At 36.1% G+C, this 18,152-nt stretch overlaps 1 protein-coding gene across 28 annotated transcripts in view; it reads left to right on the forward strand.

Moving 5' to 3' along the window:
• Positions 1-18,152, forward strand: part of kcnt1b (potassium sodium-activated channel subfamily T member 1b) — a 92,335-nt gene that overhangs the window by 60,145 nt on the left and 14,038 nt on the right. For 22 of the 28 annotated variants that reach the window (XM_028456831.1, XM_028456850.1, XM_028456839.1 and 19 more), the window contains 19 exons: positions 1,089-1,145; positions 1,220-1,268; positions 1,456-1,515; positions 2,227-2,301; positions 2,479-2,562; positions 4,441-4,535; positions 5,606-5,786; positions 6,945-7,109; positions 7,969-8,105; positions 8,862-8,925; positions 9,885-9,993; positions 10,090-10,198; positions 11,102-11,251; positions 11,370-11,605; positions 11,743-11,763; positions 12,730-12,943; positions 15,324-15,429; positions 16,387-16,559; positions 16,926-16,997. In XM_028456831.1, coding sequence (XP_028312632.1) covers positions 1,089-1,145; positions 1,220-1,268; positions 1,456-1,515; positions 2,227-2,301; positions 2,479-2,562; positions 4,441-4,535; positions 5,606-5,786; positions 6,945-7,109; positions 7,969-8,105; positions 8,862-8,925; positions 9,885-9,993; positions 10,090-10,198; positions 11,102-11,251; positions 11,370-11,605; positions 11,743-11,763; positions 12,730-12,943; positions 15,324-15,429; positions 16,387-16,559; positions 16,926-16,997 — 2,157 coding nt within the window. The remainder of the gene's footprint in view (positions 1-1,088; positions 1,146-1,219; positions 1,269-1,455; positions 1,516-2,226; positions 2,302-2,478; positions 2,563-4,440; positions 4,536-5,605; positions 5,787-6,944; positions 7,110-7,968; positions 8,106-8,861; positions 8,926-9,884; positions 9,994-10,089; positions 10,199-11,101; positions 11,252-11,369; positions 11,606-11,742; positions 11,764-12,729; positions 12,944-15,323; positions 15,430-16,386; positions 16,560-16,925; positions 16,998-18,152) is intronic. The other 6 variants (XM_028456833.1, XM_028456836.1, XM_028456844.1 and 3 more) reach the window with 1 other exon arrangement.

Here is an 18,152-nt window from a genome sequence, read left to right on the forward strand (position 1 = left end):
TAAAGAAAATTGCTGGATCTTGGAAAAATTGAGAGTTCTTTTAACAATTTGAGTTTAAAAATGACTTTCATCATGTGATATAACATGGTGAAAATGTGAGCCCTGCTAATATTGTGGAGTTTCATTAAATTTGTGTGTTATTTTGGAAATATCTACAACTGAATTAGTTTTGCTTTCTGCTGAGGGCCGAATTGGATGCTCTACAGGGCCGGATTTGGCCCACGGGCCTTGAATTTGACACGTGTGCTCTATATACATGATGACCAGTTTGACTGCTGAATGAATGATATTTTCTATTAAGCGAGTCGATAAAAGATGCTGGAAACACAAACATAACTATGCACATGTTGAATAAGTAGAATTTGTTGAAGACTAAACGTTTTAGCACTAGGATAAGCAGACACTGTGCTTAACAAAGCTTTATGTCAACAGCTTCTGTTTTTTTTTGAATAAGGTTTTTTTAATCATGTTGTGTATTATTATTCAACCATAAAAGCTGTTTCAGATGCCTTTTGGAGAGCTCTCTTTTATTCTGAGGCTTTTATCTGATTCAACGAAGGACAAAAACACAGACAAAGGAAAAGTGTCTGCATTTTCTTGTAAAAAGTCTACATATGTCTTTTCTAAATCACATTTTAATTCTGTTTAAATGAGCCAGACGACTCTGCTCTCACTCAATAATGTCCTTTTAATAACGTAAAAGCACTTGGGAAACATGATTTTTTAAAAGCACAGACCTTCTATTGTGATTAATACTCTTGTTGTGTTGAATTTGTGTTATAAACTAATGGAAATTATGCTGTGTGATTTTTAGGGCGCTGATACAGTTGAGAATGAGTGTATTTAAACCGCACAAAACCCACATTATTACAGAAGAAATAAAAAAGTGAGAGCTAGACTGTTCCACCGTTTCTTGTGCATTCAAGTGGAAACTACATTGTTATTGCTGTGCGCTCGCCTATTTCAGCTGCTTGCAGGGTTTTTGCTCATGATGGCAACACACCAGCTGATTGAATTGTTCCTTGAGAGGCACGCTTCCAAATTTCCTGAACACACACCCAAACAACGCTGTTTCTGTGTTTCCGCAGCGTGCTATGTCAGAACAAAAGCAAGATAAATACATCAGATTCTACAGCAATCAACTGGTAGGAGTATAGAAAGGAGTTAAATGGTAGGTGGGATGAATTTGCTGCACTGAAGCTTTCTTTTTGCATTACAGGGATCTGATTTTTTGGGTGACGAGGAGGGAACCTGTATGGGCGATACAGGTGAGGAGAAAAACATCTCAGTAAAATCAAATTCCCGATGTGTGATCTGATTTTTGATACACACCAAAAACCTTCAGGGATTCCTGAAATAAAAGGATCTTGGATGATGGAGGATAGTGAATCCTCAATAAAGTCAATACCTTTTGCTATTGCATTATTACTGTACATTTCTTTCTTTTCATTTCAGGTGACAGTGGCCTTAATCGGTTTCTTGGAGACTATGCTTATCACATATCTCAGTTACAAGGTATGCAGGAAGGTTACAGTGTTTATTTTGTTTTGTTTTTTTGTTTTTTTTTATTTCAAAATGCCATTTTATTACATGCTTCAATATTAGCTTTTCCGATCCGTCCTAACACAATTCAGCCAGGATGAAGTGTTAATAAGAAACACAAATGAAGAAATGCGTCGCTGTTGTTTATTTGCATGAAGTCAACAAATAACACAAAAACATCAGTCCTTAATTTATATGATCATAAAGAGAGGTTTGTATGTGATTCCACTCTTCATTTATCTGGGGAAATAAAAGATATTACCACATAAAGCACCGTTCTTTGTGACTATTAAACACAATAGATATATCCCAATAATAAATGTTCATGTGCCTTGATAAAAAAGACTAAACAGAGAACATCCATCTCTGACAGTGTATAAACGCATAATAAAACTAAATGTGCTGCATAAATATGTTAATATTTTTATTTCAGTCAACTCCAGCCCTGATCTATCAAAGTCTGACATTTAAATATTTTTTTTCCCTAAAGTGTAGGACAAAGACAATAATACATACAAGGAAAAAAAAACAAAGTGTACCTCACATTAGTGAATCTTTAGTGTCGTGAATGCAAAAGCTGTCTGTATATGAACAACAATATTTGAGTTTTATTGTCAATAAATGTCATTGAAGTATTTTTGACTGAACTGGTTCCATTTAATTTTTTTTTGATTTTGTCTTAAGGGGAACATTTGGGAGCAGATCTTCCAGATATCCTTCATATTGGAGATGATCAATACAGTGCCATTTATTATCACAGTGAGTGGTTAACCTTCAGAGGCCTATACTACATTTATGCCAAAGAGTATGTATTAACTTATTATTGTGCCTTCATCACAATAATAACAAGTAAATAATTGGTTTGCCTGGTAGTGTTTATTTGAAATATATGAAGTGTGTGATTCTTCTGATGTTTTTTCTGTTTCTAATCTGCAGATCTTCTGGCCACCTTTAAGAAACATATTTGTCCCTGTGTTTCTTAACTGTTGGTTAGCCAAAGGCGCCCTGGAAAACATGATCGTACGTGAAACCTGATTCATCTTTTGTGGTGTCTAAAAGACTATAAGCATTATTTTCATATTCACGCTGTGAGGCTCATTGCTTTTCCCTCACGTAGTTTGAAAAACACTGTCATTGTGATTCATGTTATCGATGATGGTTGAGTGGGTTGAAACTAATTGGAGGACTGTATCGAGCAGACTAATATCTATCTTTCGTTGGGTTCGCAGGGATGCTCTTTGTGAGTGTATTTGATCAGTAGTGAATAATGAAACAGAAGCTATTATAGCTAGCTACATCAGTCTGTGTAGCAGTGTGAGGAGCTACACTGGTCATTTTAATTAATTAACCTCCTGGTTGATTAACCGGCCTGTCAACACTGTGACCATTCATTTATTCATCCTATTATTTATTATAGGAGGAATACCAAGAAGCCTAAATAGTTTCCTTTGCTAAGCAATACATTTTAATTTTACTAATAAGCGTATACCAACAATGTGGTAGCACATGCTGCGATAGCTACATTAAAAACATAACAAAGCTCAACATACCAGAGACCTACAGTATACATGAAATGATGAATTGTTTTTGGAATCAAAAGAAGATAAAACCAACTGAAATAGTTCACAACTGGTGGTGTTTTATCATCAGTGCTCAAGCATAGCGAAAACAATGTGTGGTAGCAGCTAGCTCAACATGCTAACAAAGAGAAACCATCCTGAGAGCTTTTTACTTTCAGATAGACATTCGTGCTAATGCTAATGCAATAGATATAGCTATTACAAAAGTACATGTTGGTAGATAGAGGAAAGGCTTTTGAATAGGGAGGCTGGCATATGCCTGTATGTTAGATTCAAAGGTGCAGTCTGCCATTTTAAAAAAGCTAGCAAGACCTTCTGTAAGCTCCATCATAACAAAGTCTCCTCGAAAAAAGTGCTCCATAAATCCAAGCCATTATTATTATTATTATTATTATTATTATTATTATTATTATTATTATTATAGATAGATAGATAGACAGACATAAGTAGAACAAAAGGAACCCAGAAAACGTTCAGATGTGCTCAGGTTTTCATTGACAACATTCATTATTATTCTATAATTTTACTATTACTGTATTCTTGTTATTGCTATTCTTATAATTATATACTATATTCTCATATTATAGTATTATTATTTTATCATTAAAATTTTATTTAATAGTTACTGGTATTTTTATTATTATTACTTTTATTAATATTTGATATTGTTTATTATTATTATTATTATTATTATTATTATTATTGTATTATAGTTACTGGATTCTTGTTACATTATTTTATTTTTGTTATTATAATCATTGCTATTATCACTATTACTATTTTTACTGACACTATTAATATTATATCCCTGTCATCATCATCTGTATTATTATTGAAGCCAAAGAACTGAAATATTCAAGAAACGAGAACATAAACAATCCTCACAGAGAATTTGTCAGAGTTGTTACCAAATTGCAGCTGCTACAGATTCTGTACATTCTTTTTTTTTTAATACATATCATATTGACTACTCAGGATGGAGGGACCATTTCACCCAGTAACAGGTTTGCAGTCGCCACCTTTAAGCTAGCAAACATTGAATGTTCTATGAAGAATGTTAGTGTCACGGTGAAGCCTTTAGAAATATGTGACACCAAAACAATGGTTTAATTTTTCATCTCATAATGAATTCACCATATATAGGTAGTCCTTGACTTAATGACAAAATATTGATTTTTCTGGGTGAAAAAAGAAAAAATTGTTGATACCATCTTTCTTTGAAGATAATTTATTAACAAAAGGACTTGATAAATACTTTAATCTGTTGGGTTTACAACAAGCGTTGATGTGTCTGTGAGCTCTTTTTCTCTGTGTTCAGAATGACTTCCATCGTGCCATCCAGAGGACACACTCTGCCATGTTCAACCAGGTGTTCATCCTCATCTGCACTTTACTGTGTCTGGTTTTCACTGGGTGAGCAAACTTCTCTTGTTCAAGCGCATCATTAACGTAGACAATGATTATGATTTGCAAGGTGCATTTTACACTGTAGTTTCACCCTTGTTGCTGTGACTGCTGAGAGCCCCTGCTGAAACTATTGTTGTATAATTACTGTTGGTGGTCACTGCTGGCCTGGCTATCATAACTGGCTGAAGAAGCTCAGGTAGTTTTCTAGCCACGCCAAGCTAATCCCATAGCACTTTGTTATCGGAGAGCTCTAGACTTCATCCATCATGCTTGTGATCACATTTTCAATTTCCTCCTGTCTTGCAGGGAATATAGAGTGATCTAATCTCTCCTTCACACACACACACACACACACACACACACACACACACACACACACACACACACACACACACACACACACACACACACTCCCTCTCTCCTGCACATAAACACAAACCTGGACAACATACAAATATAAATTAAAAAAACAGTTTTCCACAATTTTTTTTTTATTATTTTTTTTTTACTATTATTATGTCTCATGTGATCGTCTCAAAATTTTCTAAATTGCATTTTGCCAGAATGCTACTTTCAATATCTGACAAAAATATAAACTGGAAAACAGAGATATGTTTTAATGTTCACAGTCTCAGGATTAATGCATGTAAACTTGACTTTCTGTCCCGATGTCATTCATAACTCCTTTAAGGACAGTTGAGAACAGCCACATTGACAAACAACTATTACCGATCTGGACACACTGGGGTTATCTCTCACTTGTCTTTACTGATTGCCTTTAATGATTGCCTTTTGGCAGGCTTCCACCAGCACCTTTCTGTTTAACTTAGCATTGGTCTTTTAACACATCCTCATTCCCATTTCATTAAGAAATAAATGAATTAACCCAATCAGTAAAAGAATCAATGTCACTTGAGTGGCAAAGATTGCAGGAAGCCACGCTGTATTGATTTTGGTGCCCTTCGGTCTTGCTTAAATTAGAATTTGATTGCAGATTGCCCTCTATAAGGTGTTTTATTTTAATAATCACAAGCTGTGCGGCTCACATCAATGTGTCATTCTTTGTTTCAATGTAGAGCATGTGGGATCCAACACTTGGAGAGAGCTGGGAAGCATCTCTCCCTGTTTGATTCCTTTTACTTCTGCATCGTCACATTCTCCACCGTGGGTTACGGCGACGTCACTCCACAGATCTGGCCCTCCCAGCTGCTGGTGGTCATTCTCATTTGTGTAGCTCTAGTAGTCCTCCCCTTACAGGTATGCACTTCAGTGGTTCAAACATGTAATGACTATTAAAAATAAGATTTTGAGAAAATGCTTACCTCTGGAAATAAATAAAGCTTCTGGACCCAAAAACAGATAAAGAAGTGTAGGCCTCGTAGATTAATAAATCGACGATCATTTGGTAAAAAAAGAAAAAAAAAAAAAGATGTAAGAGGATTAAATAACTGCTCGATGTTTTCATCTCCACTATAAACACTCCATTTCTTGACATTATTGGTAAAGGTTCAAGCATTGCACTGTGAGATGTGGATTCCCGTTAAGGAATGTACTGTGATTTCAGGTGTTTGCCCCCAAAACACTTCCAAAACACTTCTGTACATCCGTTAACGGGACTCCACATCCCACAATGCAATGCCTGAACCTTTACCGTTAATGTCAATAAACGGTGTGTTTACAGTTGAGATGAAAACGGACTTTCGAGCGGTTATTTCAAACTTCTACATCTTTTTTTCGAGCAAACGAGCTTCAATGTATTGGTCTGCACCACACGTGTCAAACTAAATACCAGGGGGCCAAATCCAGACCTTTAGAGCATCTAATGTGGCCCGCAGGAGAAAATAAAAATAGCAGAGGAAACATGAATTATTGTGTAAATTACCAACTAAATTAGTTCCTGTGCTTATATCACATGATAGCAGTCATTTTTAATTTAAATAACTTTCGATTTTTCCGCAAAATTCCTCTAAATTACTGGTTACAATTACTATTGGTCACAAAATCAGGGAATTTTATGTAAGGATCCTGCAGATACTGAAATCTGTCACATATTGCTTGGATATTGTCTGTGCTTTACATACATACTTATATGGAAGAGCAAACTAGGGCACATTAATGTTGGAATTACTAGTTTTTCCCACCTAAAATCTGTAGCCAGCCCTGGTCTACACAGTGGATTTATCTGATAGAATAATTGAATCTCCAGCAGCTTTTAATTTGAAAATCTTAGCCATGCTGACGTTCAAAATAAATGACGTATTGTTTGGTTTATTATTTACAACGTTTACAAGCATCATGTGCCTCTGCGATGCTAATTGACATATGAAGTCTTGCTGCTGGCAACGTTCACCATCTGTGTGGACACAGCGGCTCTAATTGTTCATTTCAGCGTGCTAACAATGTTGTCTGTGTCAGTTTGAAGAGCTAGCTTACCTGTGGATGGAGAGTCAGAAGTTGGGGGGAAACTATAGTCGCCATCGGGCTCAGACGGAGAAACATGTGGTACTGTGTGTCAGCTCGCTGAAGATTGACCTACTGATGGATTTTTTAAACGAGTTCTACGCCCACCCCCGCCTACAGGTCTGTGAGCAACGCCATGGTGGATTATCGCTACTACATTAAAAGTCCAACAGTAGATGCACTTACGTGAACTCTTATTTTATCAATCTAACAGAATTTGTTATATTAAGTGTTGGAATTTTTTTAAATATATATTATATTGATTTGTATTAAGGGTTTAAGAAAAAATTAATTAAGCGATATATCGTGATATTTCAAGACAAGATTTTATTGTATCAATCTAAAAAAGGTCCAAATTGATTTTTTTAATCGTTTTTTAACAAAAAAAAAAACATTTATTAGTGCTAACATATGAATGCCCAGTTACTAGGTGGCAATGAACAACATAAGATCTTGTTAAACTACCTCACTCCTCAATGCATTTTAGCTTTCATTAAACATACTGGGCACTTTCATCAATGTATTTGTGGTTATATTTTTTTTTAAGAATTTAAGAACTTGACAGATTTAGAATTTGTTGTAGAAGCAAATGTTAAACTTCAAATTTAATTTGACAGTTTAATAAACATACCAATTATTTTTTATATTGGTACGTGAATTACAGTTAGTTGTTATTTACTTGTTCTCGCAAGCTTAAAAAAATGAAAACGTTTGCATTTCATATAATTTTGTACTTTATTGATATTGCGATGTATATCGTATTGAAATATACAAATCGGGAATTGTACTGTATTGTCAGATTCATGGCAATGCACACCCCTAGCATGTATACCTCAACACAGGCTGAGGTCCATTTCAGTTTCCACTCAGATATTTCATCTTAAGCTTTTATTTCTTAGCCAAACAAAAAATAATTCATCATTCAGAAACCCGCGTACACCTCAGAATAAAGACTTAAGGTTTTTTTTTTCTCCTGCAGGACTACTATGTGGTGATCTTATGTCCAACAGAAATGGACATCCAGGTTCGACGTATCCTACAGATTCCTCTTTGGTCCCAGAGGGTGATCTATTTACAAGGATCGGCCCTCAAAGACCAGGACCTGATGAGAGCCAAGTGAGTAAAACATGATGTTCTCTCATGCAGGAAAAGGGCAGAAAAAATAACTTGGAGCATTGTTGTAATCTTCTTGAATGGCTTGAGCATCTCTGTCGTTTGTAACTGCTCAGGGTTTTTTTTTCTATGTTCTGGATGTTAAAGTCATTTATGGGTGAGATACTACAAGTTCACTTGGCTGCCCTCTGCATGCTCATCAGAGTGATGGGATTTCACTCTCCATTGACCCTCTGCTCACAGAAAATCCATAAGCAGAAAAAGAAACTGTGACACTAGACAATCTTAGACTTGTCCTTTTTTGTTTGCATCAATATAAAATATTACTGCTGCAGTGGGCCATGTGTGGTTTTTATTGCTGCTTCAGGGGATTGCGCTGCTCACTAGCAGATGTTGTTCACCGTTTTATGTTTGTGCATGACATTTGAAATACGGTTGAAGTTGAATGTTCAATGTGGCATTTAAAGTCATAAACGTGTATGTAGGTGACGTATGTGATTGTGTGCAACTGGCTTTTTGTGATTAAAAAGATAAAACATCCTTGATAGGAGAAGGTTTGTTAGACCACCTATAGTTTCATTATCTCTGTTACACTATCTCACACAGCCAATATGATTTTATATTACACAAAATGTTATATTTGGTCTGTGGATGACCCTTGAAACAGCAACAACTTTCATTTTCTTCTTCCCATTCAATTTTCACTGCATGATTGTAAAGTTTTAGTAATGTTTTTTAAACGTTTTGTGTATTTGTCAGGATGGACGATGCTGAGGCCTGTTTTATTCTTAGCAGCCGGAACGAAGTAGACCGAACTGCAGCTGTGAGTCACATCTGCATTGTTGAACCTGTCTGTTTCCAGTCTTTGGGTTTGTGTCATTGTGATGCATAACTACGCACCAAACGGTTGGATTTAAATTATATTTCACAATAGACTCACTCTCTATAGGAGAGGAAATACAAAGCATTAGCTTAACGTTATGAGAAATTATGTGAATGCTGATTGGTTGAAATCTCCAAAGTGCCCACAGGGATATTACGTGTAGTTGAAGACTACTGTAAAAGTTGATATAAATGATTCCAAGGACATTTTTATATTATTCAACTTCAGACATATGATCTAAAATGCATTCATGTGAAGGGTTAGGTTTTCCAGAGGATGCTGTGATTATGTATTAAGTATAAGTAATTTATTTATAAAGCGCTTTTTGCAGATAAAATCACAAAGTGCTGTACAGAGCTGTGGTGAAAATACAAGTGCAACATAATAATAGAATAATAAAACATGGGTGCATATACATCATAAAAGGATACAAAACATTTCAAATCCAGTTAACTAAAAGCTTTGCTGAAAAGCAAAGTCTTCGACAGTTTTTTAAAAGTGTCCACACAGTTGAGCTCCCTAAGAGACTGGTGCGGGTTATTCCAGAGTCTGGGAGCCACAGTCTGGAACGCCAGGTCTCCTCGGGTTTTAAATTTAGTGTTAGGGATCTTTAGGAGACCCTGGCCTGAAGACCGAAGGCTTTGCCCTAAAGTGTAGAGGCACAACAAGTCCGAGATATATTGAGGGGCCTAACCATGTAACGCTAATTAAGAACTAAGATTTTATAGTCTATTCGAAACTTAACTAGGTGCAGAGTAGAAAGAATGGGGGTGATGTGGCATGTTCTGGGAGCACCACTTAAAAGTCTGGAGTCTGTTTAGGGTCGACTAAACTATTAGGTTTAGTGAGCAGTCTAAGTCATCAAAGTCTAGACTGAGAGCTGTTCCTTTCTCTCACAGGATCATCAGACTATTCTGAGGGCGTGGGCAGCGAAGGACTTTGCTCCAAACTGCCCTCTGTATGTGCAGATACTGAAACCAGAAAATAAGTTTCATGTTAAGTTTGCAGGTAAGTGAAGGAATGCTACACATTCCCCACAGAAGAAGTGTTGGATTCATTTTTACCAAGATTTTGCAAATATATTTGTGTATGTTTTGCTTCCAGATCATGTTGTGTGTGAAGAGGAGTTTAAGTATGCAATGTTGGCACTTAACTGTGTGTGTCCGGCCACGTCCACCTTAGTGACGCTCCTTGTTCACACCTCAAGAGGACAGTGAGTATATGGAGCTATTTTACACCTAATGCTACGTTCACACTGCATGAAGCACAAATCTTTTTTTTTTTTTCAAATCCAACCCTGGCTACTTTCATACGTGGTCTTAAATCCAACACGTATCTGATATTTTGCAATGTGAATGCTGTCTGAACAGCCTGGTCGCATTTATCGTTGAAATGGGAAACATCAATAATGGAGGACGGAGTGGAAACCTGGCTGTCTTCTTTTTCAATAATCTTAAAATGAGTTGCCTACTATATATGGTGATGAAATTGGTTGTACAGGAACTTTATCAGTGCAACACACACGCCGAGACCAGATGCCTCCTTATTTACTTCTGTAAACACAGTGTGTGCCTGCGTGGTCATGTATTACCACAGGGCCTCTTGAGCGGATGTGGAACACTTCACTGTTTATCCTCTAAACTGATAGAAGTCGTATTTATTGTGTAATACAAACTACCACACACACAAAAATCTGATTCCTTCAAATAATCCGTAATGTGCATTAAGACCTGCTGTTTTAATGTAGCCTGACTAACGTTAAGTGGTGGTTACAATGACACAGTGATGTTTTAGTGTAGTCACTGCCCTGTTTGATACATTTGTGTAATACTTTGAAGAGTGTGCGTGGTCATGTCTAAGGCTAACTTCAGAGGAATATTCTCAAATGTCACTCATACAAATCAGCCATCAGGTTAATCATTTTAACCCCTTGTGTTTTACCTGCAGTGAAGGTAGAATGTGTATCCCACTAATGACAATTTAGAAAATGTCCACCCATTGCCAGAGGGGAATGTAAAGCAATTTGCAGCCAGCTAGTGGTCCCAGAACCACTAACTGAATGCAATTATTCAGTTATGAGGTTTCAGCAGGAAATATACTAATCCTGTGTTTTCAGGGAGGGCCAGTTGTCCCCAGAGCAGTGGCAAAGGATGTACGGTCGATGCTCTGGAAACGAAGTCTACCACATCCGTCTTTGTGACAGCAAGTTTTTTGGGGAGTACGATGGAAAGAGCTTCACTTACGCTTCCTTTCACGCCCACAAAAAGTCAGTAGATCAATTGTTAAGCAGCTACCCCACTGCCAGTGAGCAGTTTCAGTTCATAAAGTCAGTTGTCACTTTGTCACAAAATCAAATTTCCTTATAAAAATGCTTCGCTTTGCAGGTACGGCGTGTGTTTGATAGGAGTAAAGAGAGAGGACAACAAGAGCATCATGCTGAATCCTGGACCCCGACACATCATGGCCGCCACTGACACCTGCTACTACATCAACATCACCAAGGAGGAGAACTCAGCCTTCATCTTCAAGCAGGAGGAGAAACACGGCAAGGGACTGCCCGTCACTGGTCTGTACGACGCTCCCTCACGACTGCCTGTGCACAGCATCATCGCCAGCATGGGTAAGAACAAGATCATCAGTTCATTAATGCTAGCTGCTTACACTGTGAAGCATGATCCATTTTTGCTTTTTTTACTTGATTTGGCTGACATTACTGTGTTGAACTTGTTTTTGTTTGTTTGTGTTCACCTGTGATAGTTGATCAAGCTACTTCATTTGGTAAGTTTGTGTGTGAGATCTTTTTTTACATCTTGTTTTGTGCATTTTTCCTGTTGATTCTCTTTATTTGCATGGAGCCTTGCACATACATTCATAGAGAATTGTTGTCGTAGCAGCGCAAAATGCCTGAGAAACATTGATGTTGGCTAATGATTTAACAAGTTCAAAGCGCAATGTCTATTAAATTAGAATATTGAGATTGACAGGCTGCACCTGTCTTATAATAGTGCATATAATGTGTATTATTTGAATATACTGTATCAGAATCAGAAAATACTTTTTTAAACCCCGATGGGTAATTAGATCGCCAAAAAGTGGCATATTAATAATAGAAACAACACTAATAATAATAATTATACTCACACGCAGAAAAAAGGAGCAAGACTACACAAAGAAAATGTGTAAAAAAAATGTGCAAATGAAAGATAAGGTGCAAACATATTAAAAATAATAATAATAATAATAATGATAATAATAATAATAATAATAATAATAATAATAATAATAATAATAATAATAAATACAAATAAATAAAAATGTAGATACATAGTAAACATATTTTTTTAGGTCCATTGAAAGCCAGCTGTGGTGAAAAAATGTATATGTATGAAATGCATCATATTACATATTATATTAACTGTAGTGACTCCTGATTGAGGATGCAGTGTTTTAGAAAAGCAATAGATTTTCTCCTCAAGGTTAACCTGCTTCAGGAAGGTGACAGGGAAACCATTAGTATATAATGTTGTAAAAAGGCAATGATAAAAATAATAATAAATTGTATTTGTAATGTTCTTAACATTTGACACCAAATCTGAAAATGCTACATTGGACGACAAAATTAAAACAATACAACACAACATATATTAAAACGACAGGACTGAAAACGAGCATTAGCAGTTAAAATAGGCTTGTGTAACATCACAATCAATACACTTTGTTTATCATTATTTGTGACATTTTCAGGCACTGTAGCCATTGACCTCCAGCAGCCCGATCCACCCAAGGAAAGCAGTAAGCTGTCATTGCCGACTGAAAACGGCTCTGGGAGCCGCAGGCCGAGCATCGCACCGGTCCTAGAAATCGCTGACTCGTCTGCCATTCTTCCCTGCGACCTCCTCAGCGACCAATCGGAGGACGAGACCAACCAATCAGACGAGGAGGGCTCAGTTGGGTCAGAGTAAGTCATTTTGTAGCCTGCAGTGTGTGTGTTTTTTATGTAGTAGCGGGCAGTTTGTAGATCCTCAGGGTGAAAGTGTGGATTGATGCATCCTCCTCCTCCTCCTCCTCCTCCCTCTGTCTCTGTCACTATGAGCTGGAGAGATGGATGTGTCTAGTGCCAGTGTTTAATCAGTGTGTCATGATGCTTGCATTGTTGATGTGCGTGGTGGTGATGAATAGAACATCAGAGCGGTGAGGTTATCGCTTCATCGCACAAAGACTCAGAGCCTGTCGTGAAAGGAAATTAGGTACTGTCACTAGATTTCAGCCTGGTTTATCCTTGGTGTGTCCTTTCCATATCTGTTTTTCACGTTTTCCCCAATTTTAAATAATATATGCCTGCCCAAAAACACCAATGTAAAAAAAAAGTTCTATTCTAATATTTTACAGGTTTTACTGTGTTAAAATAAATGTATATTTTAGACCAATTTGATGATGTTTTCCACCACGCGAGCTGCTGAAATTTCTTGATTGTTCCTTTTTTGATCAGCGTGAACTCTGAAATCCATTATTTTTATTTTTATATGAATGCTTTTTTTTTTTTTAACTTTTTTTCTCTTGTCTGCACATGCTCTCAAAGGTCAACACCACAGGAAGTGCAATCATTATGAGACAGCAATGCATATTTTGTTATTGCAATAAAATACATTGATTTATTTTATTGCTTAATTGTGACCATCACCAGCCCTCCCTAAGGAAGGGTAAGAAATCTTTTATTATAGGGAGGATATAAAAAGGGAGAGCAGTGTTACACCTAAGTGGAGGGGGAGGGGGAAGGGGAGGGGAAAGGGAGCAGGGAGGAGAGACTCAAGACAGGAAATAGAAAAGGTGGGGAAGAATAGAAGAATAGCATATGTGCAAAAAAAAAAAAAAACGCTACTGCAAGCCCATTTTATATGAATGCTACCTCTTTCACCACCTGATAAGTGATGGAAATGTATTTACTTAAATTGAATTTTGGGGGTTGGTACTAATACAATCAGAGAGTATAACTGACAGCTGGAGGGCAGGGTGTCTATTAACATGTTTTTACTCATCTTTATTATAGTTATCTGAGGTGGTACACTCATTAAAATTTTGCATTTGAAAGAAGTTAACAATCAGAAAACAAAAATGTTGCATAAGGCTTTAGGATTAGAGTGAGGTTTTTAACAGGAGTCTGACATTTTTGGGACCCTCAAATAAGGCAGAGTCTGTACTTGGTAGTTTTTTTTCAACCCTCTGTGCTGCCGTTCTGAAAAGCTGTAAGTTTTTTCACTCCTCAAATATTAATGAACCTGTTTAATATCTTGCAACTGTAATTTGTAGAAAATGGTTGTAATTTGAGACAGGCGATATAATCATGCTATTTTGGCAATAAAATGTAATATCGGTTGACATTGATAACAGTTTTCCACCAATTTTGAAAAACCGATGTGTGATGTTGTTTGATGCATGTTACAAAAGAATATGGCAATTTTTTACAGCAAATATTCTTATTTTGCACAGATGTTTATTTGTTGAATACGTCTAGTAGGGCATCGCATTGGAAGTAGCGTGAACTTGTTATTCCCATGGACATATAATTATGTGACCTAAAATTAGATTGGTGGGGAGGACGTCTATGTATATATATATCACTATCGATAATTATCAGAAATCGAAAATTTAGTGTTCGACGATATTGTTGTATCAGAAATTGGGGGGAAAAAAAAAAAAGCTAATATCGAGCATCCCTAGTTATCAGAATCAGAATCAGAATCATCTTTATTCGCCAAGTGTATGTTGTACACACGAGGAATTTGACTCGGTCAACTGTGCTCTCTCCAATAGTGAAAACATTCAATAATAAACAATCAACTAGAAAAGATGATGATAAGTATAAACATAAGTATAAATATAAACAGTAGTTAGACTAGAATGTGCAAACTCGATAAAATAACAAGATAATAATAATAATAATAATAATAATAATAATAATAATAATAATAGTAAAAAAAAAAAAAAAAAAAAAAAAAAAAAAATAAGAAAATAAGATAAAAAGAAGGAAAATAAAAGAAAAGAAAGATAATAATAAAATATAATAATAATAAAAGGAAAATAGTGCAGTAGAGCATTGATAAGTAGTGCAGGAGAACATTTAAATTAAAGGTATGTACATGAACATTCTCAGTGTCAGATTGATCCAGGGTTGTTATGTTTGGTTCCAGGGTTTTTTCACAGAACCAGGTCTGACACTCTTTGACTGTTTGTAATGCCTGACTGTTTGTAATGCCTGGGTTCTGTTCATTTTCATTAATAATTAGTTAAACCCTCAGTCAAATGACATCATTGTTGTCTCCTGTTTGTTTCCTGTACAGTTTTGTGAAGGGCTACCCTCCCAACTCGCCCTACATCGGCAGCTCTCCAACTCTGTGCCACCTACTGCCACAAAAAGCTTCTTTCTGCTGCCTTCGCCTCGACAAGGTGAATTCATCCATCCAGCATGAATTTTAACAGCTCATTTTATTTTAATCATTGTTTTAGATTAAAATATTCTTTATATTTTTTTATCGCTTTGGTAAAGTTTTAACCAAATAGCTTTTGTTCAAGTTATTTACCAGATGTTGGTTGTCTAATTTCCCACACAGATTGGATCCTTCAACATTGTTTCCCACTAATCCTACTTCAGAAAATTAGCCACTGATAGGACAATATTAGTTCAGAATTTGTTGTCCACAACTTTATTTTTATTTCTTTTATTATTTTAAAGCAGATGTCAAACTGATTTTAGTTCAGGGGCCAAAAACAGACCAGTTTGAGGTCAAACCAATACAAAATTCTAGTCCTAGTTTGCATTTCCACGTGTAAAACTCAGTGATAAATATCAGTCCCTGCAGGAACTTAAATTTTCATGATTGTGTTACCATCTTTGTTATTTAATGTGGGGGAAATTTTGTGGAATAGTTTGAAATCACATGATTTCTCTAAATCATGTGATTGGAGCTGGAGGGGGTGACCGCCAAGACTTAATCTTTGTCTTTATTAACTAAAGTACTTCATTATAAGGCACAGACAGCACGCAGACATACAATTTTTTCAGAAATGATATACTTTTACGATATACTATCTGATGCTAATAAGAATTTTTTTTAATTAAAGAAAATTGAGTATCCCAGCTTTAAAACGTCATTTTAGTCGTAGTTTTACTCATTCTGCTTCTTTTCATTAAACCTTAGTCTAGTTTCAGGGTTAAGGATAGTATTCAAAAGTAGTAATCAATAAAAATGAATAAATGGATAAACTAAATGAATAGATACATTCATGAATATACGAAAAACTTCCAATTAAAACAAATAGTTTTAGATGAAGAAAGTAACGGACATTTGTTGCGATCTTAGCTAAAGTCTGTTCTCAGTGTGTTGAATGTCTGCCTCCATCCAGGGCTGCAAACACAACAGCTTTGAAGATGCCAAGGCGTATGGTTTCAAGAATAAACTCATTATAGTGTCTGCAGAGACTGCAGGAAACGGCCTGTACAACTTCATCGTACCTCTGCGGGCCTATTATCGGCCCAGGAAGGAGCTCAACCCCATCGTGCTGCTACTGGACTACCAGTAAGTCTTAACATCATTTTTAAACATATAAAAGAACGAGTGTGCTATGTGATTCTGATAGTTTATTCTGCTTTACTGTTTCCATCTGATATCTGCTGTTAATATTAATGTTTAACGATCCAAAACCAGATCCTTGGAGGGGGGAATCCTGCTCCACAAGACTCCGCAGGAGTTTCCATAGCAACCAGTTATTACACTGCAGAAAATATTAAGCATTTATTTTCCTCTAGTTTCTCATTCAAGGGAATATATGAACAAAAAGTAAAGTGCACTGGCTTTTATTCACTGATTTAATGAAAATGACTTGGTTGGTCTCAGAATCTGTCACTGGGGTCATTATTCTTTCATATTTCCTGTTTTCTACAGACCAGACAACCACTTCTTAGAGGCTATTTGCTGCTTTCCAATGGTCTACTTCATGGCTGGTACTATTGATAAGTGAGTGTTTGTACTATACATTACAGTGCTTGTCTGTTTGATAAGATCTTAATGAACATTTGGACAGATTTGTATGATGCAATACAAATAATTCACAATTGCAAATTTATTTAGCAATTAGTCCGTAAAAACATTACGGATCATAAATTGAGTCAAGTCTGAGGTTTTTTACAATGGAATAAACTAGTGATTGTGAATAGTTCTGAATATTATTTATAGTATCTGTTGTAATTTTGTTTTTTAACTTATTTTGATATTATTTATATTTTTATTATGAAATAAGTTATTTTCTTTTTTGTTAAGTTAAGGACAGTGTTAAATGAGTAATATTTTAGGTACTTAGAAATATCTCCCTCTGCTTGTGTGTGTATTTTATGGTTTCTTGCGCTTAACTTCAAGCTGCTAGGGATGAGTATTTTTTCACAGTGTAGATCAAAACAAACTTTCGAGTGGCAATTTCAACAAAATGTCATCAGTTTTGCTGTCGCTATCTCCAGCTGTCAACTTTTTCAGGAAGTTTACTTTGATCTCCTGAGGGGGGATCAAAGTAAACTTCCTGAAAAATAGGTGTCTGAATAAATAAATAACATATTATTCAGAAAAATGAGCTTGCTGGAATTTTTAAGCGCAAGTAATGGACAAAACTACTGTATATCCACGCATTAGACACATCAAAGTGATCAGCAGATGCCGCTGAGGAAGACTGGCTACACTTCCTGAAAAAACATTTTCTGAATAAATTAAACGTTAACATAGATTCAGAAAGAAGACAAAATTACCTTGCTGGAATTATTAATTTAGAGACTCTGATCAACCTGACTATATATTTTTGGATTGACCTATGCTATGTCTTTCTCTGATTAAAAAGTATCGTCTCCAGCAACGTGTCCAGCCTTTGAGAGAATCCATAAAAAAACAAATTGCAACCTGAAACGAATGGAAAGCTCTGAGTTATTGGCTAGTACATTTTGGTTCACTGTCCATATCGTAATGCGATCCACTTAAATCGGTTGTAGCCCCTGAGATTGGGGTTCTTGATGCTTTTATTCCTTTTCTATGTATGGCAGGGGTCACCAACCTGACACTGTGAGCTACTGCATAGGTACTGAATTTTCCAAAGGGCTACCGGTTAGGAAAAGCACTTAATAAATACTA

The sequence above is a fragment of the Gouania willdenowi genome, chromosome 9, assembly GCF_900634775.1.
Source record: "Gouania willdenowi chromosome 9, fGouWil2.1, whole genome shotgun sequence".
NCBI lineage: Eukaryota > Metazoa > Chordata > Actinopteri > Blenniiformes > Gobiesocidae > Gouania > Gouania willdenowi.